The 27885-nt window shown below is 44.6% G+C and overlaps 1 protein-coding gene across 2 annotated transcripts in view; it reads left to right on the top strand.

Annotated features, from left to right (window-relative positions):
* Positions 1 to 27885, top strand: part of DOCK11 (dedicator of cytokinesis 11) — a 551771-nt gene that overhangs the window by 74885 nt on the left and 449001 nt on the right. For both annotated transcript variants that reach the window (XM_077493986.1, XM_077493985.1), the window contains exons 7-8: positions 8092 to 8226; positions 22801 to 22978. In XM_077493986.1, the coding sequence (XP_077350112.1) occupies positions 8092 to 8226; positions 22801 to 22978 (313 nt within the window). The remainder of the gene's footprint in view (positions 1 to 8091; positions 8227 to 22800; positions 22979 to 27885) is intronic.

The raw sequence follows: 27885 nt of genomic DNA, 5'->3' as shown, positions 1-27885 counted from the left end.
TACAGGCATATCCCACTTTTAAAGCGGGAGTCCACCGGGACTCTGCGTTTTTTTTTTTTTTTTAAAAGCCAGCAGCTACAAATACTGCAGCTGCTGACTTTTAAAATAGTGACACTTACCTGTCCAGCGCGCCCGCGATGTCGGCACCCGAAGCCGATCTGTAGATCGTTTCTCGGGTCCTGCCGCCGCCATCTTGGGTATGGGAATCAGGAAATGGAGCCTTTCGGCTTAATTTCCCGGTTCCCTACTGCGCATGCGCGAATCACGCTGCGCAATAAGGACGCTCCCCGCTGCCTCTGGGATCTGTGTGTTTCCCAGCAGGCAGCGGGGCACTTGCGGGAAGGGGCGGGCACTTGCGGAAAGGGGCGTAAGTTACGCCCCTTTCCGCAGAGAGCTATCCCGGAAGTGGGTGCAGTTACCTGGATTATCCAGGTAACTGCACCCCCCTCCCCCCTGAAAGGTGCCGATTGTGGCACCGGAGGGGGGGAGGGTTCCGATGAGCGGAAGGTCCACTTTAGGGTGGACCTCCGCTTTAAGTACACAATGGGGATTATTTACTAAAGCTGAAAAGTGCAAAATCAGGCTCACTTCTGCATAGAAACCAATGAGCTTCTAACCCAATTGTTCAATTAAGCTTTGGTAATAAAACCTGGAAGCTCATTGGTTTTTATGTAAAAGTGAGCCTGATTTTGGACTTTCCAGCTTTAGTAAATAAACCCCATTGTGTACTTAAAAGTGGGGTATGCCTGTATATGGTAGCCAATCAGCTTCTACCTTCAGCTTTTCAATTAAAGTGGTTGTAAACCCTTACAACCAACTTTGACCTACAGGTAAGCCTAGATTAAGGCTTACCTGTAGGTCCAAGAAATATCTCCTAAACCTATACGGTTTAGGAGATATTTGCCCAAAGACAGGCACCGCTGTCTACGGCGCATGTGCCATAGACAGCGGCGCGCATGTGCGATGCATAGTAGTCCATTATGCTTTACCTTTGCAGGGAATCAAAGAGGAAGTAAACTCATCAGGGTTTACTTCCTCTTTAAGCTTTGACAAAAAGACCTGGACCTATGCAGAGCTGCTCAAGATTTTGCACTCTCCAGTTTTAGTAAATCAACCCCTATAAAGACAAAATTTAGTTCACTATACTAGCAGTATTTTAAACAACAAAACTGGGAAAATGGGTATTTTTATATTTCCACGGAGTTCCGCTTTCATTTTTATAGTTGATCAGCTTAAGTAAGAAGTGGCAGATTCCTTTTAAAGAACTCCAGCTAAACACAAAATCCAATACTAAATATGCAGAAATTGACATGATTTGTTAATCCATTGTTAAAATAAAAATAAAGATGTTTCAAACCATCTTTTGTATGCTGAGCACAGCTATTACACACAATGCAGTTCCACCCAGCAGCGCTGAGGCTGGGTTCACACTATTGCGAATTGTTTGCGGCTCTCTATGGAGCCGGTTCACACATCTCTGCAGCGGCTCTGGTGCGAATTGCACAGGAATCCTGTGCATCTTTTGGTCCATTTCAGGTCTGAATTCAGCCAAAAATTTGGGCTGAAATCGGACCTGAAACGGTGAAAGGAAACGCACCAGAGTCCTGCTGTGAGCCGCTGCGATCTCTAGTGTGAACCTGCCTCACTCCTACATCCATACATGAAGGACTGTTTCACACAGGTGCTGAAAACAAGCTTTTGGGTCTCATTTTTACCTTTTCCCGATCGCCTATCAATGCCACTCACACTGTTAAAATAGGGAGAGGATGGAGGTGTACACACTGCAGCATAATGCCGTGTACACACGATCGGACATTCCGACAACAAAATCCATGGGATTTTTTCCGACAGATGTTGGCTCAAACTTGTCTTGCATACACATGGTCGCACAAAGTTGTTGGAATTTCTGAACGGCAAGAACGCAGTGACGTACAACACATATGACGAACCAAGAAAAATTAAGTTCAATAGCCAATGCGGCTCTGCTTGATTCCGAGCATGTGTGGAACTTTGCGCGTCGGAATTGTGTACACACGATTGTAATTTACGCAAACGGATTTTGTTGTCGGAAAATTTGAGAGCCACAATTTTGTGCAACAGAAATTCTGATGGAAACTGTCCGTTGGAGCCTACACATGGTCATAATTTCTGACAACAAGCCCCGATCGCACATTTGCCGTCGGAAAGTCCGACCGTGTGTACGCGGCGTTAGCGTTGCCTCGTGTTATCATGAGGCATAAATATGGCTGTCTGTAGTCTTTGCCAGACGTTGACCCTTTGTAACTGCCTCTATTTACTTGAAATGCATCATCAAAACCGCACCCGAAATCCACTGTAAACGCACCTATGGTGTGGTTGCAAAGCATTAGGAGTGTTTATTTGCTATTTTACCTATGTACCAATAAAAAAAACACATATCCCACAGGGCATTTGAGGAGCATCGCCTGACGCCTTCGCTTTAGGTGCATTAATGTGCATTAAAGTGGTTGTAAACCCTCAACTACAACTTATTCTCTTTAAAATCTATATAGCACAGGCAGCTGACCCTGCCTGTGAAAGTGCACCCACTATTTTGGTTTCCATAGTAATTGTCCAGCAATGTTCAGTGACATGAGTCACGATTGCGCACTAGGCACATTGTTTAACTATGTGTGCCGTTTCTGTCTGCACTGCATGCCGGGTCATTATCATTCACTATTTTCCTCTCAGAACGGCACAGAGGGAAGTCTCGCAATGCTTCTCCCCCTTTGATTTGCCTTCAGCTATGCGTTCACTCTGTTGCCGTAGTAACGGCAGTCGAGATAGATGCTTCGTTTCAAGGCTACGGCGCATGCGCGAGATTTGTAAAGGCAATCATAGTAAGGGCGGAAATGACGCCCTGAATTTATTTAGGAAACAGCAGTAGAAATGGTGTGGACAATACCCGGAAGAGAAGATAATCGAAATAAGATAAAAAAGGTATTTCCTAACCTCATTTTTGGCTGTCTAATGTGTTTTCATTTGCAATACTTAGCAGTATATATAAATTGAAAAAAAAAGAAAAATTGTATGGGGTTTACTTACCTCTTTAACCCTTTCATGACTAAGCCTATTTTTGGAATTTGGTGTTTACAAGTTAAAATCCATATTTTTTGCTAGAAAATTACTTGGAACCCCCAAACATTATATATTTTTTTTTAGCAGAGGCTCTAGAGAATAAAACGACGATTGTTGCAATATTTTATGTCACACGGTATTTGCGCAGTGGTGTTTTAAACGCAACTTTTTGGGAAAAGGGACACTTTCATGAATAAAAAAAAACAAAACAGTAAAATTAGCCCATTTTTTTTACGTAATGTGAAAGATAATGTTACGCCGAGTAAATAGATACCAAACATGTCACACTTTATAATTGCGCGCACTTGTAGATTGACGACAAAGTACGGTACCTAAAAATCTCAATAGGCGACGCTTTAAATTTTTTTTACGGTTACCAGGTTAGCGTTACAGAGGAGGTCTACTGCTAGAATTATTGCTCTCGCTCTGACGATCGCGGCGATACCTTACATGTGTGATTTGAACACCGTTTACATACGCGGGCGCGACTTCCGTATGCGTTTTCTTTGCTTCGCGAGCTCACGGGGACGGCGGGCGCTTTGAATTTTTTTTTTTTTTTTTAATTTATTTTAAAACGACTAAATTGTTTAAAAAAAATAATAATAATTTGATCACTTTTATTGCTGTCACAAGGAATGTAAACATCCCTTGTGACAGTAATAGGTGGTGACAGGTACTCTTTATGGAGGGATTGGGGGTCTAAAAGACCCCCTACCCCTCCTTTACACTTCAATGTATTCAGATCGCCGAAAACGGCGATTCTGAATACCGGATATTTTTTTTAAACCGGCGCCATTGGCAGCCGAGTAAACGGGAAGTGACGTCATGACGTCGCTTCCGTGTTTACGATGAGGAGACTGGAACGAAGCCGATTACGGCTTCGTTCCAGTTCCTCCGCAGCAGCCGGAGGCGTCGGACCACTGATCGGTGCTCCCGATCGAGCGGGAGCACCGGTAACAGCGGCGAGAGGCGGCGGGAGGGGGGACGTCCCCTCCCGCTCCTCCGGCATAACAGCCGAGCGGCTTTTAGCCGCATCGGTTGTTATGGCTGGAAAGCCAATCGCCCGCTGAACAAAATGGCACCGGGATGATGCCTGCAGGTGCGGGCATCCTCCCGGTATACCCCCCGGAAGCCGAGTACGCAGATCTGCGTATGCTCGGCGGGAAGGGGTTAACCACTTAAGGACCACCTCATGCCGATATACATCAGCAGAATGGCACGGCCGGGCACAATCAAGTACCTGTACGTGGCGCGCTCCCGACCCGGTCCTGAGCTCCGTGACCGTGGCTGCGAGACCAGCGGACCCGATCGCCGCTGGTGTCCTGCGATCGGGTCACAGAGCTGAAGAACGAGGAGAGCTCTGTGTAAACAAGCCTATTCCCGTGCTTCCTAGTGTGGCTGTCACTGATCGTCTGTTCCTTTTTATAGGGAAAGACGATCAGTGACGTCACATGCCAGGCCACGCACCCTACAATAAAAAAAACACATGTCACACATAACCCATACACTGCCCCCTAGTGGTTAACTCCTTCACTGCCAGTGTCATTTACACAGGAATCAGTGCATTTAAATAGCACTGATTGCTGTATAAATGGCAATGGTCCCAAAAATGTGTCAAAAATGTCCGATGTGTCTGCCATAATGTCGCAAGTAATAATAAAAATCGCTGATCGCCGCCATTACTAGTAAAAAAAAATATTATTAAAAATGCTATAAAACTATCCTGTATTTTGTAAACGCTATAACTTTTGCACAAACCAATCAATAATCGCTAATTGCGATTTTTTTTTAACCACAAATATGTAGAAGAATACGTATCGGCCTAAACTGAGGAACAAAAAATGTTTTTTTTTATATATTTTTTGGGGATATTTATTATAGCAAAAACTACAAAATATTGCATTTTTTTCAAAATTGTCGCTCTATTTTTGTTTATAGCACAAAAAATAAAAACCACAGAGGTGATCAAATACCACCAAAAGAAAGCTCTATTTGTGGGAAATAAAGGACGCCAATTTTGTTTGGGAGCCACGTTGCATGACTGCGCAAATTGTCAGTTAAAGCGATGCAGTGCCGAATCGCAAAAAGGGGCCTGGTCCTTTGGCTGCAAATTGGTCCGGGGCTTAAGTGGTTAAAGGCTGTTTTAGAATGAAGTATAAAAGGTTTGTTCACACTAGCGGTTGAAGCGTGGTAAAACCCCACGGTTGAGTCCCATTTTTTACCATCCCCCAGACACTCCCCCTTTATATTGCAGAGGCAGTGGCCTGGGGTACACACATGCCACAGCCATGGCAGCAATTATACCCTTCTGCAATTTCGCCACTGAACATGACCCATTCATGTGATTCTGGCCACCCTGCAATTGCCCGCATCTGCATGCAATGCACATAATTAGGGCGGACTAGCACAGGATTCAAGAAGTTAAAGCAGGCAGTGAGGAGGCGATACAACCCAGATCGCTCTTCAGAGACCAAAGCAAAGAGTGAAAGAGTCCTGAAAGAGCTCACAATCTGCTTCCTGCGAGCTTTCCGGGAAGTCATTTGTAACCATGACAGGTAAATGAGCACATAGTTAGTATACTGAAAAACGTCACCCCGACTAACGTGCATGGGTTCTTTGCCCCATTAACCATTACTGTCAGTCACGTGGCTGAGACGAATGAATAACACATGCGTTATATCCAGAGAACGGAGCCAGCTAATGTCAGTTGTGAGTTGCTGTGCACGCTTCATCTGCTCCTCGTCTGTGGCTGGTATTCCCTCTCTTAAGACTTCTGGTGTGCAATGATAATGCAATAAAAATCAATCTTATTTCCATTACTCATCTTGTTTCCACTTTTCCTAAACTGACTTTTTAAAAAGCTTTATAGTAGCACTCTGATATTTCATTTATGTTTATCAGAGTGCTACTATAAAGCTACTAAAGCTATAAAGCTACTATAAAGCTTTTTAAAAAGTCAGTTTAGGAAAAGTGGAAACAAAAGAAAGCGTTTATTGCAATGGGTGCTGGTTACAAAGTCATTTCAGTAAGAATTGGGATGAGTAATATCACTTACGGGAAGCGGAGCCAACTGCAGATCATAAAGTCTTGGTGGTGTGCCTTCAGTGACGTCACTTTATTATTGCCACATTCAAATACAACTAGACAGAGACTCACACTCTCGAGATCAACATAAATTAGCTTTAAATTCACAGGAAACATTTGTGATTTACACCAGAACTCCAGATATTTTTATTTTATTTATTATAGATATTTATATAGCATTGGCAATTTTTGCAGATTCGGATTACACATCCTTCTGGGGGCAGCTAGATGTATCAGACAGCCAGTAGAATGTTCTGTCCTTAATTGCTAAACAAGGGGTCAGGGAAATAAAAGGAAAGGGGAAGAAAAGGAAAGAAAAAAATGGAAGAGGGGTTAATGAGGGGAAATAGTGGGGGAGATAGGGGGATTAGAGGCAATAGAGCATTAGTAATAATAGAGTCAACGTGCAACGTGCGTAAGTTGCCCATCATCTTGAGGCTCATTGTTTGAGACGAGAACTATATCCTGGGGAGCAGGTGTCTTCCACCCAAAAAAAAAAACAGGTGCACCTACATTTTTCTTCTTGGTACTTTAGCCGCTAGAGATCCGCGCTATAGCCGAATGACGGCTACAGCGCGGACCTGCTTTGCTGGGACTACATCTATTGACGTCGTCCCGTGCACCAGCGGCCTGCCCCCTGAGTGGCGCACGTGGCGTGCTCTGTGATCAGCGAGTCTATGAGGCTCGCCTGATCGCAGATCGGAGCAAGGGATCGATCCTGACCGCTTACCACATGATCAGCTGTCAGCCAATGACAGCTGATCATGTGATCACAACAGAGCCGGTAATCGGCTATTTTTCCTCCTCACGCTGGCAGCGTGAGGAGAAAAAAAAGCCGATCACCGGCGGCCGTGAGAGGGACTTCAGACTTGGGCCAGCTCATCAGTGCCCACCTGCCCCCTGCCAGTGCCACCTAAGTATAGGAAAAAGTGCCACCCATAAGTGCCCATAGTGCCACCCATCAGTGTCCATAGTGCCACCTATCAGTGCCCACAGTGCCACCTATTAGTGTCCACAATCTGCCTCAACAACAGTCCTGCACCTCAGTGCCACATATCCGTGCCCATCAGTGTCATCTACCAGTGCCCAGCAGTGCCACCTATCAAAGCCACCTATCAGTGACCATCAGAAAGCTCTATTTGTGGGAAAAAAATTATAAAAATGTAATTTGGGTACAGTGTTGTATGGCCGCGCAATTGTCATTCAAAGTGCATCAGCGCTGAAAATTGGTCTGGGCAGGAGAGGGGTTTAAGTGCCCAGTAAGCAAGTGGTTAAGGAGACTCTGGGCTTTGCATATGAGGCTAATATAGTTTATTATTCTGGAGAACCGCATGCCCAGGGTCGGGGGCAGACCTGCCGCCAGAGAGCATCTGGCAGTTTTTATTGCTGTCTGTGCCCCTGTCAGGGACATTCACCCTCTCTATTTGTTCTATGTATTGATGTCACCAAAAGTGAAAGAAATACCAATTTCTGGGTTGTCACCAGAACAGGAATAGAGGAGAAATATTCCAATGGGCACACTAGATCTGGTGGCTTCCCTCACATTGGAGGGATTTCCTCTCACTTTCTGTTTTGGCTATGGGACAGGAAGCAAAGGGAATTCTTCCTAATGGGACACCAATGGTAAAAAAAAAAAAAAATGCAGGGGTTATAACCCTCCCTTACACTATGCAAAAGGAACAAAACATTTTTTGGTTTTAGTTCTACTTTAATAATTACAGGACTGCATGTCTTGTATATCTGCTTAGAGTTCATCTTTTATATCTGTGAATCAATTTTTCAGTTCCATTTTTTCTGGAGGTTGATCATAACTCCTAAATTAATTTGTTTATAACAACTATTCCAAAAAGGTATCCTGCTGGCTCTAATATTTTGAAAGCCTGATGGTGACTTCCATCTTTTGTTTTATAGGTATTCAGAAGACGGTACTTCGACTTGACTCAGCTACCTGATGGTTCCTATATCCTAAACTCCTATAAAGATGAGAAAACTTCAAAGGAGTCCAAAGGCTGTATCTTCCTAGATTCCTGCATTGATGTCACCCAGGTACTGTATAGCTATATAGAGGAACTGATCTCCTCAATTTTCCATCTGAAGCCTTTAAGTGGCTGCAGGAGGAAAATGGAGGGGATTGGCTCCTCTACATGCTGTTCCGTCACCCCTCCTAACCACCTCCTGCTGTGATCGTGCTCCTGTGCTCTGCCCCCCCCCCCCATCCCTCTTAGGATGAAGAGTGGGAAAAGGGCGGGTAAATGTGACACTGACTCTGTTCATTCATAACTGAGGCATAGTAAAGTGTGTTTACTATGCGTCAGTTTGTGAATGAACGGGAAGCTCTGTACAGAGCTATTCCTATCCATTCATTCTGTGCAGCTAGTGCCGCAGAGATGAAGATTGAGGGCTCTGCCCTCAATCTCCTTTCCCTATCGCAAAGGTGGAACATCAACAGTCTCTTAAGACCCCTGATATTTCACCAAAGCCGCCCAACGGGGCTTCTAAAACAATTGTAAAAAAAATAAAAATTAAATAGTAAAAAATCAATAAATAAAAGTGAATGGCAAAAAATAATTAAAAAAAATAGAAAAAAAAAATGCTGACACCAGTGGCGGAACAACCAGGCTCATAAAGACCCTATTTGCAACCAGGCCCTGGCATCTCGCCACCTTGGGGGGGGCTTGGTGGGCACCTTATGGTTTCTTGCACTGGGGACCTGAAGGTTCTAGTTACGCCTCTACTAGAGCAGATACCATTATTTTATTAGCACTTTTTCTAATATAGAATATCCTAACCCTAACTGATTCATATTCAGTTTCCCTAAGCACCGTTTATCATCTTCATTTGCCATTTTTTGTAAATATCTTTGCAGTCACTTGCTTACATGTTGAATGCACACCAACAATGGCTGCATGGCACTTCTCAGGGTGGGTTTTCTGATGGTGACAACAGTGGACCATGCCCAGGGGACCATGTGTGTTGAAACTGCCCCTTGTAGTTGGGAGACAAGGAAAGAGTGTTGTCACCCTATAACAGGAAGTGCCTGAAGAAGGACCATTATGGCAGGATGAACAGGTATTAGTATAAAGTTGAACGCCAGGCTTATCTTCAGTATAGCTCTTTTGTACATGTTGCCAAGTGCTGGCAGCTTTGTTACTACTCAATGTTTGAAGTGGCTCAGCAACAGAGATTTATGGGTCTCCACTATGACTGCTCACTCTCTCTATGTTCTCCTTCTTCGTCTGACAACTGCTGATGAACCCAAAGACAGCCAAAGGAAAGACACAGCCATGAATTGCATTTTGGGACGTGTAGTCCTGTGGAGGGGGGCTGCTGTACTGTATCGAACAGAAAGAAGACTACAGTTCTCAGGGAGCCACAGGTCTCTGGGGGAGTGGCAGAGGGATTCATACTAGACTGCCCGGGAGAGTTCGGGGCAATTGGCACCAGGACAAGGGAGAGTGTGGACTTCTGTGGCAGTGAATCTAGCCGTTTGAGGTCTCAGCAAAGGGGGCAGTCTACGCCCTAAGTCACTGCTGCTCCAGAACACTACACAGCTGTACCATCCACCTCAATGCTGGGGACAAGTCAGAGAGGAAGAAGCCGCTCATCGCCATCCACAGCGCTGTTCATCAGAGATCTGGGAAGAGACCGGGGGGAAAGGGCCTCTTTTAACTTTGCATCGTACAGCAGGGATGCAGAACTGGTGAGAGGGCTGTCAGCCTGTCATTTACACTGTCAGCAGCAACTGAGCTATTAGGAAGGGGCTAACCGCTATACCCTCTATAGTCCCCATTTGACTTGCTATATCGGTATGCAGTAGGACAACATACAGTGCGCATATTCAAGATAACACTGCCTTATGATCCAATCCCTGTTCACTCAAATATCTTACATCTGAGCCAAAGACTATACTAGCTCTCTAAGCACACCTCAACTGGATGCAGGCTCATTAAATAGTCTTATGCCGCGTACACACGATCGGAATTCCGGCCAGAAAAAGACCGATGAGAGCTTTTCATCGGCAAATGCGACCGTGTGTATGCTCCATCGGAATTTAGCTGTCCGAATTTCCGCCAGCCAAAAATTGATAGCGTGTTCTCAATTTTCCAGACGGAAAAACTTTCTATCGGTAATTCCGATCGTGTGTATGCAATTCCGAGATGCCAAAAATTACGCATGCTCAGATTCAACTACAAGGCAGAAGCTATTGGCTACTGGCTATTGAACCTCCTTTTTCTAGTCCCGTCGTACGTGTTGTATTTCACTGCGTTCTAAACGACCGGAATTTGATGTGACCGTGTGTAGGCAAGACAGCTTGAGCCGAATTCTGGCAGAATTCCGTTGGGAAAACCATCAGAGCTTTTTCCGATGAGAATTCTGTGTGTACGCGGCATTAGAGTGCACCAACGCTTAAAAGTGCCCCAAAGGTAGCCGGCAGGGAAAACAATGTTTGAACCCAGGCGGTGTCCTATAAGCAGTCTTAGGCCTAGCATAGCAGTCGTTGGCTTCTTTCACACTGAGGCGCTTCTAAACTGACAGTAAAACCCTCAGCGCTTTTGCAAAGCTTTTCAGGCACTTTTGAAGCTCTTTCTGTTAATTTCAATGGAGATGGGGGCTTTTTTCACTGCCCTGCCAGCGCACTGCCCCAGTGTGAAAGCATTAATTGATTTAATAGAAATAGGGTTTTGTGAGCTTTTCAGGCACTTTTTTTTGAATGAAAGCGCCTGAAAAGCACCTCAGTGTGAAAGGGGTCTATGGTCTAGCATATATTTGAGCTCTGATCAAGGCGGTTGTGCCAAAACGTTAGCCTCTTGTAACCTTTTATGTATAACTAATAAACCATTTACTAAGGACTTGGAGTGCCAGATTCTTCTATTGGAATTTTCTGAATACTTGCTGTTGTGAGGACATCGTAGCCTCAGCACCCTCCTGTGGACTGCAACTGATACCTAGGATATTTCCTTGTTTAGATCACTGCATTCTTTGTTAGCATAGTTGCCCTTGTGCATTTGGGCAGTGTAGTTCTGGGGGTTTATACATATCTGGATTTATTACTGCCCCCTTGTTGCACTTTGGCTGGCAGTGTTACTGTTTAAACTGACCTGTGTGGCTGGTAAAAAAATGTTTGGGATGCAGGTGTGGTCAGTTGGTCTGTTGTGCTAGTGCACCATTATCTCTGTTACTTCAATCCTCTTTACATCTTCACTCTCTTATCATACTTTATAAATAATAATAGGGATCAATATACTAAGTTTGCCTTTATTGATTGATTTGATGTCTATTTCTTTAAAATGACATTATCACTAGGTGTTTGGTTTACTATCAATGATTTTCTTGTGATACCTGGTGTCAGTGTACTCTGCTGGGTGTGTCAGGGAGGCTGAGGATCTTGAGAAGGTTAAGGCCAACATCAGAGGACCCATCTCAACCAGCAGCTCATTCGGAGGTAGTTCTACATACAAGTTCATCTTCTTTACTGAAAATGCTTAGTCTTCTATCACTATACAGGCACACCCCGCTTTTAATAACACAATGGGGTTTATTTACTAAAGCTGAAAAGTGCAAAATCAGGCTCACTTCTGCATAGAGATTCTAACCCCAGCTTCTTCAATTAAGCTTTGGTCATAAAACCTGGAAACTCATTGGTTTCCATGCAGAAGTGAGCCTGATTTTGCACTTTCCAGCTTTAGTAAATAAACCCCATTGTGTACTTAAAAGTGGGGTATGCCTGTACACTGTGATTTTCTCGCAGTGTGCATTATAAGCAGCAGCAAGTCAGATAGAACCTGCTTTCCTGGCTGTGGTACCTGCAGCATCCTCTAATGCCCCGTACACACGAGCGGACTTTTCAACATCCAAAGTCCGTCAGACCAAGTCCGTCAGACTATCCGATCGTGTGTGGGCTGCAACGGACTTTAGCTTCGCAAAAGTCTGACGGACTTTAGAAATGAAGCATGCTTCAAATTTTCCCGACGGAACTCCGCCGGACCCGGTCCCCTTCGAAAAATCCGCTCGTGTGTATGCTACTCCGACGGACTAAAACCGACGCTAGGGCAGCTATTGGCTACTGGCTATGAACTTCCTTATTCGAGTCGGGTCGTACGTCATCACGTTCGAATCCGTCGGAGTTTAGTGTGATCGTGTGTGGCCAAGTCCGTTCGGCCGAAAAGTCTGTCAGAACTCCGGCGGAATTCCGGCGGAACTCCTTTGGAAGTCTGTCGGACATAAGTCCTCTCGTGTGTACGGGGCATAACTCTTTCCTCTCCATCCTGGCTGTCCCTGCCTCTTTTATTTGTAATGCCTTGTACACACGGTCGGACATTCCGACGACAAAATCCATCTGATTTTTTCTGACGTATTTTGGCCCAAATTTGTTTTGCATACACACGGTCACACAAAGTTGTCGGAAAATCCGATTGTTCAGAATAAGGTGATGTACGACACGTATGACGGGACTATAAAGAGGCCAGTAGCCAATAGCTTTCGTCTCGTAATTTATTCTGCGCATGCATGGCACTTTGTGCTTCGGAATTTAAACAATCGGATTTTGTCTGAAAATTTTAGAACAAGATCTCAAACTTTGTGTGTCAGAAATTCCGACAGAAAAAGTCAGATGGAGCCCACACACAATCAGAATTTCCAACAACACAGTCCGATCGCACATTTTCCGTCAGAAAGTCCGACCGTGTGTACAGGGCATTAAATTTCATTTTTTCAAACATGGAGGCTTAGCACCAGAAGTGGGCATTACCTGGGGTGTTCTATATGCAAACACTCTGCCTGGGAGCGCCCACTCCACCAGGCTGCTATACACCCATCAAGGTGTTTTGATATTTGCATAACTCCTCCCTAGAGCCAGCCCATTGCTTGTAACAATGCTGGGAGCTCTTGGGAGGACTACTAAGCCCGGGCAACCTGTCAGCCACTCCCACCAGCCATGATCTGCCTGCAAGGCAATGTTTTATTTTAAACAATTTCATTAGCATGTTGATGAAGAAGGGAAATGGGAATGAAGGAAGGCAAAATATAGGCAGAATAAAATTCAGCTTTAACCACTTGCTTACTGGGCACTTAAACCCCCCTCCTGCCTAGACCAATTTTCAGCTTTCAGCGCTGCCACACTTTGAATGACATTTGCGCGGTCATAAAACACTGTACCCAAATGAAATTTTTAGCATTTTTTCCCCACAAATAGAGCTTTATTTGGTGGTATTTGATCACTTTTGCGGTGATCAAAAGAGCGTTTTTTTTTTATATATATATATCTTGTTAACATTTTTTTAAAACAGGTAATTTCTCTCCTTCATTGATGTACGCTGATGAGGTCATGGGCATTGATAGGTGGCAGTGATGGGCACTGATGAGTGGCAGTGATGGGCACTGATGGGTGGCAATAATGGGAACTGATCGGTTACACCAGCACTGGTTGGCACCACTGGTGGGCATTGATTGGTGGCACTTGTGGGCATTGATTGGTGGCACTTGTGGGCATTGATTGGTGGCACTTTTGGGCATTGATAGGTGGCACTCATGGGCATTGATAGGGGGCACTGATGGGCACTGTGGGCACTGGCAGGGGGTACTAGTGTGCATAGATGAGGCATAATGGCCTCTTTGGGACCGATGTCCCTTGCAAATGAGCCAGTGATCGGCTTTTTTTTCTCCTCATGCTGTCAGTGTGAGGAGAAAAAAAAAACGATTACCAAGTTTTTGTTTACATCATGTGATCAGCTCTCATTGGCTGACAGCTGATCACATGGTAAGGGGCTGGGACCGGCCCCTTACTCGGATCAATGATCACCCAAGTCTCAGTGACTCAGTCATCACATCATATGACGGCCTCCCGGGAAATTCAGGTCCGCACTGTGGCCGTCATTCGGCTATAGCGCGGACGTCAAGTGGTTAATGAAATCTGCAGATCTTATAAATTGTTTACCGTATATACTCGAGTATAAGCCGAGATTTTCAGCCTCTTTTTTGAGGCTGAAAGTGCCCCCCTCGGCTTATACTCGAGTCATCGCTGTCTGCCCGCTCGATCAGCGTGTCGAGCAGACAGACAGCGGCCATTCTATAATTCAAAAGCCGCGCCTCCGGCTCCGCCTTCGCCTGTGATAGGCGGAACACTGAATTTCCCAGCAGCCTGTGTTCCGCCTATCACGGACATCGTATCATCCTCGTACTACGGACGAGGATGATACGATGTACGTGATAGGCGGAACACAGGCTGCTGGGAAATTCAGTGTTCCGCCTATCACAGGCGAAGGCGGCGGCGCAGCTTTTGAATTTTACAATGGCCGCCGAGGCGCCGACGAAGAGGGCACGGGACGGAGGCAAGGCAAGGCACGGCACGGGACGGGACGGGACGGAGGCAAGGCACGGCGGCGAGGCACGGAGGCAAGGAGGCAAGGCACGGGACGGAGGCTCGGGACAAAGGCTCGGGACACAGGTAGGCTGGACACACACACACACACACACACACACACACACACACACACACACACACACACACACACGGATGGATACACACACACACAGGGATGGATGGATGGATGGAGACACACACACACAGGGATGGATGGATGGATGGATGGAGACACACACACACAGGGATGGATGGATGGATGGACACACACACACACAGGGATGGATGGACGGACACACAGGGATGGACGGACACACAGGGATGGACGGACACACACACAGGGATGGACAGGCATGTCTTACCCTCGGCTTATACACGAGTCAATAAGTTTGCCAGTTTTTTTTGGGGGTAAATTGGGGGCCTCGGCTTATATTCGGGTCGGCCTATACTCGAGTATATACGGTAATTGCATTAAAGTGTATGGCTAGCCAATGTTTTTTTTAGTTTTGGATAGTGCATGAAAAGTAGGAACTCCTGCCAAGTTTTTATTGCTGCCTGTAGCCCTGGTAGATAGATTCATTCAACTCTATTTGTCATAAGGACCATTGTCACCAGGACAGATTTTGTCACTGTTACCAGAGTAAGAAATAGGGTTGCCAATTTTTCTTCAAGCCAAACCAGAACACTTAAAGCGGTTCTTCACCCTAAAGGGGAAGTTTCGCTAATCTGATCCCTCCCCCCCTCCGGTGCCACAAACTGCACCTTTCAGGGGGGAGGGGGGTGCAGTTACCTGGATAATCCAGGTATCTGCACCCACTTCCGGGCATACTGCCGCAGACCCCCGCAGACGCCCCCCCCCGTTGTGTTCTGGGAAACACACAGTTCCCAGGACACAGCGGGGGACCAGAAGAGACGCGCAGCGCGACTCGCGCATGCACAGTAGGGAACCGGGCAGTGAAGCCGTGATGCTTCACTTCCCGATTCCCTGACAGAGGATGGTGGCGGGGGCAGCAGCGAGACGAGCGATTGCTCGTCATCTCTTGCTGACACCGCTGGACCCTGGGACAGGTAAGTGTGATTTTATTAAAAGTCAGCAGCTGCAATATTAGTAGCTGCTGGCTTTTAATATTTTTTTTAAACAGACCCTGTTCCAAGCCACATTCCTGTCTGAATAATGTGTCTGGGTTTCAGGTGGACTAAACCCTAGTAAGAAATGAGGGTAAATCTTCTTGGCCCTTAGCCATGGAGGAAAACAGGCTGCTGGGATCAGATGGAGATAAACATCACTATTAGGTGCAGCAGCGTTCTGTGACAATAAGCAGCAGTCAGTCTACATCCAGGGCCAAGTCAGAGGGCCAATAGAAGCACTTTTATTAGCAGTAGCACCCACCATTGATTTTTACAGGGTACAAGGTGTCCCCAATGAAACATAAACAGCTAAAAAAAATAAAAATAACAAACTGATAGGTTTTATATCTTCTGGCTATACATCTACTATGACATGTCATTACTTATTTGGTATTTTAGTGATCGTATTTGAGTATACTTTAGTTTGTGTTTGCCCATGTGATATCCTTATTGAGAAGCCAGTGAAGACAAGTCTAGACACTTTCACGTATTTCATGAACTCTATCAGTTTGGTGGATCAGAGGGCTCACCTAGATAATGACTTTAAACTGAACTGTTGCCATCTAAATAATCCCTTGTGATGTAGTAGTTGACCTAGTTTTTTTCTTTTTGAAAATCCCATCCCCGCATTATTTCCTATTCGCGGTACTATTGCTTCAGTTTCTGTTCAGGTATTCTCTCCCGCCAAGTTGTCTGGATGCAGAGTGGTAATACGGGCACTGGTGTGTGGGGGATTCAGGATAGGGGGGCTCTGCCCACTTCAGTCTGTTGTCAATTGGGAAAACTAATTTTAGATACAAAGCTTTGGAATCTACTGGTGATAAATACATTTCACAACATCATTTAAAATAAGAAATATACATTCTTTGTGAGTTGGCTACAGACCAGCTTTAAAGATGTATCACTCAGGATTTCAGCTACTTTCTAAAAATGTGCTGGCTTACTATGAGTTAAAGCAGAACTAAAGGGAGGAATACCCACCTTTCCTCCAACCATCCCTGTCCCTCGCTGATGCCAGCATCCTCTTCTGTGTGCTGGTTTTCGGCCATCTTTATTGGCCGGTGCACATGTGCAGTAACCTGTCATCCCAGCTCACAGGGATCAGGCTGGCTGCTGAGCTGCACATACACAGCTCAGTTTACGTGCCGGGGAAGCCAAGAGCAGGCAGGTAGATGTATTTTATTGCAGAAGAGATATTGCAGGTCTTTTCTACAATAAAAAGCCTGCCTACCAGGGGCGGACTGACAACTCATGGGGCCCCCGAGCAATAGGAAATTATGGGGCCCCCAGGCAATCAGATTATGGGGCCACACAGTATATACACACACTGTATACAATCACACAGTATACACATACATGTACACACAGTATACACAGACATGTCTCTATTGGCTGAGAAGGTACTGGAGAGGTGGAGCAGCTATAATCTCAGGATTTTTAGACCAAAAGGATGTCGGTAAGGGACATTTCAGAGACAGATGTAAAAAAACACAGATTTTTACATACTATCCCTGGATTTACTGAGGCTGGCAACCCTGATGGGACCCCCTAGTGGCCCGGGGCCCTCAGGCAGTGCCCGAGTGGCCAAATGGTCAGTCCGCCCCTGCTGCCTACTCACAGTAAATAACAGCGGAACTCTAGTACTGTACTGCTTTAAGTTCAATGAGGTGCATGTCACCTGTGGAACTTAACCCTTTTACTTACAACTGACAGTTTTACTGAGTGCTGGGAGTGCAACTATCGCTATACTCCCACACTTTGGCAGGAGAGACATTGCTCTTTGTATTTCATGAAAGGATTTACATAATACAAAGTGCTCTGTCATTGGGTAGGAGGAGGCATACGACTAGAGCTGAGATCAGAAGGTCCAGTGTTGGAGCACCAGAAGTATAATGATAGCTGTGCTCCCAGCACTTAGTAAAAATGTAAATTGTAAATTAAAGAGATCATTCCATGAGGTGGCATGCATCTTGTTGGACTTAACCCCTAGTAAACTGGTACACTTTAGAAAGTGTCTGAATTCTTGGAGTTTAGCTTTAATTGAACCAAAACAAATCTTCTCTCTTAGGTGAATACAAAACAGCTGAGTTACAGTTTACAGCTGGATTCTTGGCTTTCTGGAACTCCAGCATCAACATTTTCCTAATGAAATTTCTAGCTCTATCGTTGCCCCACCTTTGCTTGGTCCCCTTCTTGTAGTCTTTCTTTCTCTAAATCTTCACTTTGCAAAAAGTTGCTGATTCCGTGTTTTCACTGCAGCTAGCCATTCACTGCTTGCATTTTTGGTGATTCCTGCTGAATTGGCTGAAATTTGAGTTGCTAGCGGTGGTTGGTTCTGTCGGAACTCCCTACCACATACAGTATGTCCCAGCTTGAGAAAAGTCAATTTTACAATATACTTTTTTCAAAGGGGCTTTCCCAAAAAGCCATTGCATTCAGCCAGAAGAAAGTACCTTTCAGATATTTAACAGCTACAGTGCAGTAACTGCTAAATAACAGCTGACATTCTTTTTTCTTTCCTGGTTGGCATGGATGGGAGGAATCAATGGCCAGAAAAATTCAAAGTGTGTATGGTTAGCTCAAAAAAGAAAAGGAAGAACATAAGCACCTCTAATAGAGTGGAATGAGAGCTTGCCACTGAAGTTCAACAGAAATCTAAGGCAAACTTTTTGGTGGACAAAGCTTTTGAGAATCAATACAAAGAAATAGTATGTTCTGACTATGTCATTTTGTCCAGGAGAAGTAGAGCCAAAGCTCTTTTCGCCCTACTTCTCCTGTAGGTCACACAAGTGCACTTTGTTCTGCACTAAAGTCCATTGTTGGCTGACTTCACTTAGGTTGTCCAGGCTCTGGATCGATCCCGACTTTAATGTCAGGATGCATCCAGATGCCTGGCTAGCAACTGGTCGGCCTCTCAGCGAGCCGCTGGGAGACTGAACCAGCTGCTCCCAACCCCTCCACAACCCAGCACTCCAGTGAGCACTGAAGGGGCAGAGCACAGATAGTTACCAGCTCTCTGCTCATTGAAGACTGAGATCAGAGCAATCAGTGGTCTTTGATTGCTCAGTTCTTGGCCTTAGAGGCAGTCAGGGAAAGATGCAGCATCTAACTGATGCTGCATCCACCTAGGTGAGTATGAAGATTTGTATATTTTCAATTCCCGAACTTCCCTTTTAAATATGGTATAAATTATTCCTATATCCGAAGTTTCTCTTATTGGTGGTAGATAATAGCTAATGGAAGTTCCAGTCATACGGTTACCACTGCTGCTAATGCATGCAGTCCTTAAGCAATGGCCTTCTCTGTTCTGTATACAAAAGTAGACATTCTGTCCTCATCATTTCACCTGTAAAAGCTTCTCTTAATATCGCAAATCCTTTCTCAAACAAAGTAGCTTAAAGGGTAACTTCACATTCGTGTGAAATAAAATTACCAAATAAAAAAAAATATATAGCCTATACAATTGTAACTTATATTGTAGTTAAAAGTTATTAAAAATGACCTTTCCTTTTTGGTCTGCAGCACTGTAATTTTCTGTAAAATGCAATGTAATATGGCTACCTGGAGGCATTCTGTACACAGATGGTGTACAGAACGCCCCCTAAAAATTGTATTTACTGCACTGAACTTATTCTCTCTGGAGAAGAGACACTTGAGAGGGGATATGATTTCAATATACAAATACCGTACTGGTGACCCCACAATAGGGATAAAAATTTTTTGCAGAAGGGAGTTTAACAAGACTCATGGCCACTCATTAAACTTAGAAGAAAAGGGGTTTAACCTTAAACTATGTGTAGGGTTCTTTATTGTAAGAGCAACAAGGATGTGGAATTCCCTTCCACAGGCGGTGGTCTCAGCGGGGAGCATCGATAGTTTCAAGCACCTGAACGACCGCAAAATACAGGGATATACAATGTAATACTGACATATAATCACACACATAGGTTGGACTTGATGGACTTTTGTCTTTGTTCAACCTCACCCACTATGTAACTATGCTTGTGTGATTGGCTTGCTGATTTTCCCAGAAGTCTGCACTAAGATACAAGTCAGATTTTGGGCATTCCCTGCAACAAAAAAAATGTTTTTTTTTTTTTTTTTGGGTAAGATACAAAGGGAAATCACATGTAAAGGGATGCAGACCCTGCCAATTTCCTCATTAGAGCCCTGCAGGAGCAGCAGCTGATTGATAATTATAAATCATTCCCATACAGATTTACTCTGCATATGGAAACAGATATTTCTTCAGAATAACAAAAGGTAGGGATCTGCAACAAAGTTTGTTAAAATCCTTGCAATGTACATAGATCACCCAATGGGGAAAAGTTCTTTTCTCAACAAAAGTGGAGTTACAGTTTAAAATTGATGAAATAGTAATAAGATGATGCAAGAATCAGTCACCGTTAGATGTCTATATTTTTCTACAATACAAAAAGGGGGGGGGGGGGAGAAATCAAGGGAAAATATATATATATATATATATATATATATATATATATATATATATATATATATATATATAAAGATTATAAAAAAAAAAAAAATTATATATATATATATATATATATATATATAAAGAAAAATAAAAAAAATAATAAAGATAAAAAGTAAAAATACAGATAATGTCCACAAAGTTTTTATGTATGGTCCATAAAAGTTCTACTTCCAAACACCAGTGGCAGCAACTGTCTTGAGAGGAGAAGCACAACTCTCTAGGAAATATAATGCAGAAAAGACAAGAAGTGCGCCAAACTAAGTGTAGTATATAAGAAATACCATTTAATATGATAAAAGCACACAGCCAATTGGCTACTCACAAAATAACATAGTAGTCAGGCGTAAGATATAGCGGAGGGGAAAGTAATCACAGGCACTTCTGTCCGGAGGAGCGAAGATGGTGAATTGCTGGAACGGCCATTAACCACTTGCTTACTGGGCACTTAAACCCCCCTTAGTCCCAGACCAATTTTCAGCTTTCAGCGCTGATGCACTTTGAGTGACAATTGCGCGGGCATACAACACTGTACCCAAATGAAATTTTTATCATTTTTTTCCCACAAATAGAGCTTTCTTTTGGTGGTATTTAGTTACAGCTCGGAGTTTTATTTTTTGCTAAACAAACAAAAAAAGATGCAAAAAAAAAAAAATCATGTTTTAATAGTTTGTTATAAAATTTTGCAAACGGGTAATTTTTCTCCTTCATTGAAGTGCGCTGATTAGGCGGCACTGATAGGCTGCATTGGTGGGCACTGATGGGCTGCATTGGTGGGCACTGATGGGCTGCATTGGTGGGCACTGATGGGCTGCACTGGTGGGCACTGATAGGCATAGTTAAGGCGGCACTAATAGGCACAGATAAGGCGGCACCGATGGGCACAGATAAGGCGGCACTGATGGGCAAAGATGGGCACAGATAAGATGGCACGGATGGGTGGCACGGATAAGTGGCACGGATGGGTGGCACGGATGGGCACTGATAGGTACCACAGATAGATGGGACTGATGGGCACTGATAGGTGGCACTGATAGGTGGCTCTGATAGGTGGCACTGCTGGGCACTGATGGGCGGCACTGCTGGGCACTGATGGGCGGCACTGCTGGGCACTGATGGGCGGCACTGGGGTGCAGCACCTTTGAGGCAGATTGGGTGGCACTGTGGGTGGCACTGTGGGGTGGCACTGTGGGTGGCACTGTGGGTGGCACTGTGGGTGGCACTGTGGGCACTATGGGCACTGACAGGGGGCACTGACGGGGGGCACTTACTTTTTCTTTTATTTTACTTCAGGATGGCACTGCGGGAGGCAGGTGGGCACAGGCAGGTGGCAGGTGGTCCCTTGTATTGATGGCCGTGATCGGGACTGATGTCCCGATCACGGCCGCCGGTGATCGGCTTTTTTTTTCTCTCCTCGCGCTGTCAGCGCGAGGAGGAATAATAGCCGATTACCGGCTCCGTTCTATCACATGATCAGCTGTCATTGGCTGACAGCTGATCACGTGATAAGGGGTCGGGATCGACCCCTTACACGGATCAGTGATCAGGCGAGTCTCACGGACTCGCCGATCACAGAGCGCGCCGCGCGCGCCCCTCAGGGGGCGCGCAGGCCGCTCGTAACCAGGACGACGTCAATAGACGTAGTCCTGGAAATGTAGGTCCGCGCTAATGCCGTCATTTGGCAATAGCGCGGATCTGAAGTGGTTAAAGATGTTAGGCAGTAGAGGCTTCAGCGTAGCAGTGTTAATCTTATCAAAAACGCTGCCTCCTGGATGTCAGGATGATGGCTGTATCAGGGCCGTCTACTGTCCGGAGAGCCGGAGAACTACTACACTTAGTTTGGCGCACTTCTTGTCTTTTCTGCTGTTTAAAATTGATTATATATGTAAAACAATTATGGCCTGTGATCAATCACAATAATTTTCAGAGCTTTATTACACTCTACTAAATATACAGTACTGGCTATACACAGATAGAGCAAAAAAAATAGCACATAAAAAAATCAGAAGGTGCCACCACATCACGGTCTCAGCATATACATGACCCTGTTAGACTTTCATGTTAGAATTTCAGGTGGGCGTCCAAGGGGTGGATTGAAGTTTGGCTTTAAGGTTTATGAAGCATTAGCCGTGCCCCAAAGTATATGCGTTAAACCAAATGATGTTTTTTCACATAAACAGAATTTGTTATAGGAAATGATGGTTTCTTGTTGTGTATTTGTATTAGGTAATTATAATAGTGTGCATAGAAGAGGTCATGCTTGGGTTGGTTATGTGTCAAATAAATACTTATAAAAATTCCATTGCAGGTTGTATTCTCTATATCAGGGATATGCAATTAGCGGACCTCCCAGCTGTTGCAGAACTACAAATCCCATGAGGCATAGCAAGACTCTGACAGCCACAAGCATAACACCCAGAGCTAGAGGCATGATGGGAGTTGTAGTTTTGCAACAGCTGGAGGTCCGCTAATTGCAGATCCCTGCTCTATATATTGCTCTGGGGGAATTCAGATACATTATCCTGTATTTCATCCGGTTCATATAGATTGAAGCGGGACTTTCTCTGTTTTCCCAGAAATGTATTTCGGTGAGTTTGGTCTCCAGTGTTTGACAGCAAATCCTCTCTTGTTTCTGCAGTGCCCAAAGCTGCGTCGCAATGCTTTCGAGCTGAGGATGCAAGATAAGTCAAGCCATCATCTGGCAGCTGAGACGGAACAGGAAATGGAGGAGTGGTTGCTGACATTGAAGAAAATCATTCAGTACAACACAGACAGCTTGGTTCAAGAGAAGAAGTACACAGCTGATCCTGTACAAGGTTAAAGAATGATTATCTATGCTAGTTAAAGGCTGTGCAGAGTGCATGGTTTCTTTCATAGAACTGATCTCAGAGCAACTGAGTAAATGAATTACTCTTGCTTGTTCCTGGCCATTTACTTGATGTTTTCTTGCCCCGTGTCCTAAAATTCTGACCATTAGTTCCTCTATTGGAACTGGATCTGCAGAATCGGTGGCAGAAATTTGCTTCCATAATGGAAAGCTGTAAAATTGGGTGCTGATAAACAGAAAATTACTTAAAGAGCAAGTAAAGGCAGTTGAAAAAATAAAATAAAAAAAGGAACCTGCAAAGCAAAGGCATAATGAGCTAGTATGCATAGCATACTAGCTCATTATGAATAACTTACCGGAGAACCAAGCCCCCGAAGTGGTCCTCCGTCTTCATGTCCGCCGCTGCCATGTATTCCGGAGTGACTTCCGGGTCTCGCTGCTCCGGTGCTGTGATTCGCCGGAGCAGCGATGACGTCGCGATCTGTGGCCTGCCCAGTGCGCATGCACCATAGACAGTGGTGGCTGTTTTTTTGTAAATATCTCCTAAACCGTATAGGTTTAGGAGATATTTCTTGGACCTACAGGTAAGCCTTAATCTAGGCTTACCCGTAGGTCAAAGTGGTTTGTAAGGGTTTACAACCACTTTAATTCAATGAGCATGTGAGCTACAGTAAAATTATTTAAGTTGGCGTTCTCTGGATAGTGTGAAAAATAAGATATTTGGGGGCGCACACCCTAAAAGATGCATTAAAGATGATGCAGCCATAAAACCACACAACAGAACAAAATATTACAGCGCACCCGTGCAAAAAAGACATTTACCTCCTGCAAGGCTATTTAAAACACCTAGACATTTTCAAAAAACATGGGGATTTGGTCATACCATATTACTATATGGTGCTTAAGCCCACTTATGCCCCATACACACAGTCGGACATTCCGACAACAAAATCCATCAGATTTTTTTCCGACGGATGTTGGCTCAAACATGTCTTGCATACACATTATTGCACAAAGTTGTTGGAAAATCCGATCGTTCTAAACGCAGTGACGTCAAACACGTACAATGGGACTATAAACGGGCCAGTAGTCAATAGCTTTCGTCTGGTAATTTTATTCTGAGCATGCGTGGCACTTTGTCCGTCGGAATGTTCTACACACGATCGGAATTTAAACAATCAGATTTTGGTGTCAGAAAATTTTAGATCCTGCTCTCAAACTTTGTGTATCAGAAATTCCAACGGAAAAAGTCAGATGGAGTCCACACACTATCGGATTTTTCTGATAACACAATCCGATAGCACATTTTCCGTCGGAAAGTCTGACCGTGTGTACAGGGCATTACTGCAACAAAGTACCCCATGGTTAGTGGCTCCTACACTATCCATAGACTGGGAGATCCTGCTTCTCCTAACCATGGGAGTCATACACTCCTCTATATGGGAGAACTCTGAATGGTGTGCCTACAGAGCAAGCAACCTTCTGTGTTCACTAATGCCTCGTATACACGTAGCAGTCTATTCAGTGGACTTAGACTGGCGGACTTTCCGCCGGACTGTACGCCGGACTTTCTGAACGAGCTACTTGCCCACACACGGCACTTTTTCAGCAGACTAATACGGCGTAATAAGTCCGCCGGACTACTCGCCGTACTTTTGAAATGAACGGACTCGCCCACACACGCGGAGGAAAGTCCGCTCATTTTGAGCGCGTCTCCAGGTAGCCGGGGCCAGCGAAGGAGGCGTCGCTGGCCCCGTCACCTGGTATGAACTTAAAGGGGAACCCCTACGCCAAAAAATCGGCGCGGGGGTCCCCCCCTAGGTCAACATCAGACCCTTATCCGAGCATGCTACCCGGCCGGCAAGGAAAGGGGGTGGGGACGAGCGACCGCGGGAAAAGTACGTTCATTTCAAAAGTACGGCGGACTGGCGCACACACACGGCCATATTGTCCGCCGAAATGCGAGTCCGGCGGACAGATTGGAGTGCAAAAATACTTTCTAAATCCGCCGGACTTTTGGGTAAAAAAAGCCTACACACGGGGGGATTGTCCGGTGGACTTGAGTTTGCTGGACTTTTCCACCGGATTGTTTGATCGTGTGTACGAGGCATAAAGGATAAGTTCACCTTTTGGAACATGTTACATGTTCCACCTGTATTTAGGGTGGAATATGTAACATGTTCCAGCAGCTGCAGCCTCTCCCTCTCTCCTTGTGACAGCGAGTGTGGGATCTTCTCCCCGCGCCTGCTATCACTATTTGAAAATAAGGCATCCCTGCAAGGTTCCGCCTACACGGCCATGTCATGCATTCACAGTTTTCTGTGAGCAGTGGCAGCAGGTGGTATGTTTTTTGGGGGCGGGGCAGAAAAAACAATACACCCCCCACCTGGTGGGTCGGTCGAGTCAGTTATCAGCCCCACACTTACCCCATCTATGGCACAGGCAGTGTTTCCCGACGGGCAACGAACAAAGGCTTTCCCTGCATATCCTCAGCATCACAACGGCAGCCGTGCGTCTCCTCCCTTCTACTCCTAGGCCAATGGGATTGCTTTTCCTTTTGGTCAATCGGGACCTGCTTCGTGATTGGCCGGGAGGAGAATCAGTGTGACAATAGCAAATATTCATTCATTCTAATCACGTGTTAAAAAAAAAAAAAAAACCCTATTGGAATGTAGATTAGGGGGCCAGATGCATGGATAGGGGCGTTACGCCCCTGCTCCCTGCATTACGGGCTGTCGCTGCCTGTGAGTGTGGTGGCAGCAGGGGCCACTGATGGTGTATACACTCCCCAAGCGGACTGTCATTGCTGCCCCCTTCACCATCTTAGGCTCCTCTGTCTCACCTCTGGGTCCGGGACCCACATGGTGGAGTTCGCCGGATGGACTGGAGGGATACCAGGTAACATCTGATCATTGATCTCCCCTAGTTAGAATGAACCTGCAAGTGACATAAAAACATCACTTCCAATTTATGTTGCCACTCTATTAGCTTCAATGGAAGGCAGGTGGAAGGAAAGTGATGTCTCATTAAAGAGAAACTATCTTAAAAATATTATATCACATAGGGGTCTTTTTGTCCCCTAAGTCAGTGGTCATCAACCCTGTCCTTAGGGCCCACTAACAGGCCAGGTTTGCAAGATAACTGAAATACATCACAGGTGATATCATTTGCTGCTCAGTGATTGCAGTATTCTAGTCTTCATTTCCCCAAGGTAATACATAAAACCTGGCCTGTTAGTGGGCCCTGAGGACAGGGTTGATGACCACTGCCCTAAGTGATATAAACAAACTTTTAGTGAAAGTTTTAGTGAAAGTAAAAAAGAAAACGTCAAACATCAAACCATCGGGGCGCAAACATATGAAATGTCACTTGCGATACTTGAGTTACATATCGCCACGCATGCTAGAGTAATAATTCTAGGGCCATTATTCACTGGTTACCTCTAAACGTATGACATGTAGGGGCCTTTAATGCTTTGCCTATGAAAAATATACCGGAGTTTGTCTTTGTGTTGTGGCCGCATGCAAATTTAAAGCTTGACGCGTTGAGCAATTATTTACTCTGCACAACCTCATCTTGTATATCCTTTGAAAAATACATGACAATATTGTGCCCTAAAATAAGTAAAATTTTGTTACTGAAATATTGCGCTCAATAAAATGTTGCGCAAATATCAGGTGACATAAGAAATTGGAACTACCACTATTTTATTCTTCAGGGCCTCTGCTTTCAGAAAATATATAATGTTTGGAGGTTTGAACTAATCTTCAGGCCTATATGTGTGCAAAAAATGCAAAAAAGGACCCTGTCAGTGAAAGGGTTAAGATACTTATATACATGAGATGTTTATGGTGTTCTCTGCAGTGTACTGCTTGCCATGATGGCGGTACTTGCTGTAGTGATGCTTCCTCTATGGGCTACAAGCAGCTTTAGTTTAGGGACTTGTTCACTGCATTGAACTGCGTATCCCAACGACTAGGCAAATATCCTTTGTTTTCTAGGATGCCAGTTTGAACCAATAACCTGTGATTAAAAAAAAAAAGAACACCCCCCACAGCAGAACACAAAAGCACAACGCAGTGGTGTACAAAATACACACCACATAAAAGCACATGTGTTTTGCGCATGTTAAAGCAAGCAGTGTGGTGTGAACGGGACCTTAGGATAAACCATGTGAACCATGTTTAGAACATTTGTAGGGCTTCCTGTAGTCTTACTTTTTTGACCGATTTATATTTTCCATATGTTCTAAAAATAAGGCTATCCAGTCCAACTCCTGAAAATGTGCTTGGAAGAAAAAAGGCTTCTGTCGCTATGAGAATATTCTATGTGAAGCCTTAATAAATTTAGCAGCTGCTAGCTGGCGGCAAAATAACTGGCTCTGGTTGTCGTTGAAACATTTCCTGGGATTGACTTTTTGCTTGGCATTCATGGAAAGAGGCTGAAGAAATATTGGATTCACTCCATTGTGCAGCCACTGACATTGTGCAGACTAGTGTAGTAAACTGACAGGGATGCTGAAATGTCTATTGGCCACAGCATCATAGAAAAATATGAAAATAAACAGCATATTGGGGGTCAGGAAGAAAGATTTAGTGCATCTCTTTTTTAGCCAGTTTAATTTACAAATATATAATATAGTACATAGTGTGTGTGTGTGTATATATATATACAGTGCCTTGCGAAAGTATTCGCCCCCTTGAACTTTTCAACCTTTTGCCACATTTCAGGCTTCAAATATAAAGATATAAAATTTTAATTTTTTGTGAAGAATCACCAACAAGTGGGACACAATTGTGAAGTGGAACGAAATCTATTGGATTTTTTAAAACTTTTTTAACTAATAAAAAAATGAAAAGTGGGGCGTGCAAAATTATTCGGCCCCCTTGCGTTAAT

This window comes from Lithobates pipiens, unplaced genomic scaffold, assembly GCF_037356315.1.
Source record: "Lithobates pipiens isolate NorthernLeopardFrog02 unplaced genomic scaffold, aLitPip1_a1.2 Scaffold_1, whole genome shotgun sequence".
Lineage (NCBI taxonomy): Eukaryota > Metazoa > Chordata > Amphibia > Anura > Ranidae > Lithobates > Lithobates pipiens.
The sequence above is the reverse complement of the archived record's forward strand: the minus strand, read 5'-3'. Positions and strand labels throughout refer to the sequence as shown.